Genomic DNA, 3,054 nt, shown 5'->3' with positions numbered 1-3,054 from the left:
AGTCGCAGACCTACGACCTATAGCCTTATTGAATGTGGCTTATAAGGTCATTGCTAAAGTTGTGGCAAACCGAATGAAAATGGTGCTGGATAATATTATTTCCATGGATAATATTATTTCCACAAATTAGAGTGCGTTTGTGCCCAATAGGCTAATATCAGATAATATAATAGTGGCGGGGGAGATTGGGCATTACCTGAGGCGTAAGAGGGATGGTGTTGTGGGTTGGGCTGCGGTGAAACTAGACATGGCAAAAGCCTACGACCGTATGGAGTGGGGTTTTCTAGAGGGTATGATGTTAGCTTTAGGGTTCGCCCGCGGGTGGATTGACCTTGTTATGCTATGTGTTAACTCGGTACAATATAACATTTTGTTAAATGGCGAAGATGCAGGTTCTGTGGCTCCCACTCGGGGCATCTGTCAAGGTAACCCGATATCTCCTTACTTGTTTATTGTATGTGCCGAAGGGTTGTCATTGCTCTTACAACAGGTGGATGCAAGTGGAGAAATTCATGGTATACGAGTATCATGGGGGCCTCATCTGTCTCCCATCTCTTTATTGCGGACGACAGCCTACTTTTTTTCAAGGCAAATGACAGGGAGGCGACGGAGGTTAGGAACTGCTTATAGGCTTATTGCGCAGCTTCAGGTCAGACTATTAATTTTAACAAGTCCAGTATTATGTTCAGTGAAAATACCAACCCCCAGTCAAGACACCATGTTGCAAACTTCTTCGGTGTCACGCAAGTCACACACTTTGGTAATTATTTGGGGTTACCATCTTTTTTGGAGCGTGATAAGAATTCAGTGTTCCGTTATATTGAACAGCGAGTAAGGGATAGAGTGTCAGCCTGGCAGAAGAAGCATTTGCCCAAAGCCAGGAAAGAGGTTTTGTTAAAGAGTGTAGCTTCGTCTATGCCAATTTTTGCAATGTCTGTTTTTTTTTTTTTTGTTGCCAAAATCAACATGTAACGTTATTGAGAATATTATGAATCGGTTTTGGTGGGAGAGTGGTGTGTCGAAGAGGAAGGGGATTCATTGGTTGAGTTGGGCATGTCTAGCTCATCCGAAACTTCTGGGTGGTATGGGTTTCAAGAAATTACATGAGTTCAACATTGCGTTACTAGCTAAGCGGGGATGGCGTATTCTCACGACTCCTAACTCTCTTGTATGTAGAATTCTTAAAGTGAGGTATTTCTCGTATAATGACTTTCTAGCAGCGAACCTGGGCCATAACCCAAGCTACATATGGCGAAGTATATTGGCTGCACAGCACTTGTTGAGAGAGGGGGTTGGTCGCAGGATTGGGGACGGAAGGGATACCCCGGTTTGGGGAGCTAACTGGTTGGCGGATGTGGGCAATCCCAGGCTGAACACAGACTGCACTGAGGAGTTGAGACATGTCAGGGTAAGTAATCTTATGACCAATGATGGTGCATGGGATGTTAATTTATTGAGAGATATATTCCTGCCTAATGATGTGAACAGGATATTACGCACACCCATTGCTGCGGAACATGGCGACGTGTGGTATTGGAGAAATGACATACGGGGCCAATACATAGTTAAACATGGCTACAAACTCTTGGTGCAAAATAATGTGGCACAACATATGCCATCTTTTGTAGAATGGCGCAAGCTCTAGCGTTCGAGGGTACCATCGAAAGTAAGGAATTTCATGTGGCGTTGCTTGAGAGGAATCTTGCCAGTACGGGAGGTTCTAAAGGAAAAGCGGGTCTATGTTGGAGGCGGATGTCCGTTATGTGCTGCATCATTGGAAACCATTGTGCATATTCTCTGTGAGTGCCCCTTGGCTTGTCAACTTTGGGGTGCGGCAAATGTGTTACATGGCTACATCTTGGCTCAGTTTGTTGAGGAGAACCTATGCCATCAAGATGAATCTCAAGCTGTTGCAATGACATGCAGGTTTTGGGTAATGTGGAAGGTGCAGAATGATGTGGTGTGGAATGGGAAGCTATGGAGTATCTCTCAAATGCAAGCGTATGTGAGTTCTGAGCTTATGGGATGGGAGGAGGCCGTATTCCCTAACTATAATTCCCATCACTCTGGAAATCCATATCAAGTTTGGGTGCCGCCACCGTTCGATTTCTTGAAGTGTAATATAGATGCAGCTCTACACGGCCAAGATGCCTCCTTTGGTGCGATTTTGAGGAATCATAATGGTGAGTTCATAGCAGCTTGCGTGGGGAGGCTGATGGGTGCTTCAAATGCCTATCTTGCGGAGGCCCTAGCTTTCAAGGAAGCCCTATCCTGCTTGAAGAGTCGCTCGGAGTCTTTTTATTTTATTGAGTCGGACTGTATGAATTTATGTTCAAAGTTTTAATTAAGCTAGATAGGACTTGTCATATGTTGGTTTGGTAGTAAAGCAATGTAGAGACATTGCAAATGACATAGGGAACATGTTGGTTCGCCATGTCAGAAGGTCAACGAATCAAGTGGCTCATGTGTTGGCACTGGCAACTGGTCCTAACTCTGTCCTTACTGTGTGGGAGACTATCCCACCAGCTTGTGTTTTGAGTTTGCTTTGAGATCAATGAATGGTTTTTTATCAAAAAAAAAAAAAAAAAGGTTTTTAATAATTTGTACTTTATATTTTTCAATAATAACATAAAATCAAATATTAGGTTTTGTTAATAATTGGCTAACATACATTATATTGAATACAAAGTTATGTTCATTAAAATATTTTTAGAATCCATGTAATGATTTAATGTACTAAAATTTCTTTTGTCTTAAACAACTACAATTAATGTTTATAATAAATTATTTACTATAGTATAACAACAATATTTATAATACGTATCCGTGCATTGTACGGGACAATACTTGTAACACCCCCGGTTTTACCATATTTTTAAAACTTAAATGCAAGAGATAAGAAATCTAATCATCCATTAAACATTAAGCGGAAGCAAGTCTAAACGGGGGTATTATGCCACATCTTAAAGTACTAAAGATGCACAGGTGGGAAAACTAAACAGTTTAAACAAGTCATAAAGAGTCAAGGCACACAGTCCGCTCAAAACATAACGT

The 3,054-nt window shown here is 41.7% G+C and overlaps 1 protein-coding gene across 1 annotated transcript; it reads left to right on the top strand.

Annotated features, from left to right (window-relative positions):
* The first annotated feature begins 1,678 nt into the window (after positions 1-1,678).
* On the top strand, positions 1,679-2,549 carry LOC109150345. Its single transcript, XM_019298282.1, has 2 exons — positions 1,679-2,318; positions 2,416-2,549. The coding sequence occupies exons 1-2, from the start codon at positions 1,679-1,681 to the stop codon at positions 2,547-2,549; spliced, it is 774 nt and encodes a 257-aa protein (XP_019153827.1).
* Positions 2,550-3,054: the final 505 nt, after the last annotated feature.

Source organism: Ipomoea nil, unplaced genomic scaffold, assembly GCF_001879475.1.
Source record: "Ipomoea nil cultivar Tokyo-kokei standard unplaced genomic scaffold, Asagao_1.1 scaffold0114, whole genome shotgun sequence".
NCBI classification, from domain to species: Eukaryota; Viridiplantae; Streptophyta; class Magnoliopsida; order Solanales; family Convolvulaceae; genus Ipomoea; species Ipomoea nil.
The sequence above is the reverse complement of the archived record's forward strand: the minus strand, read 5'-3'. Positions and strand labels throughout refer to the sequence as shown.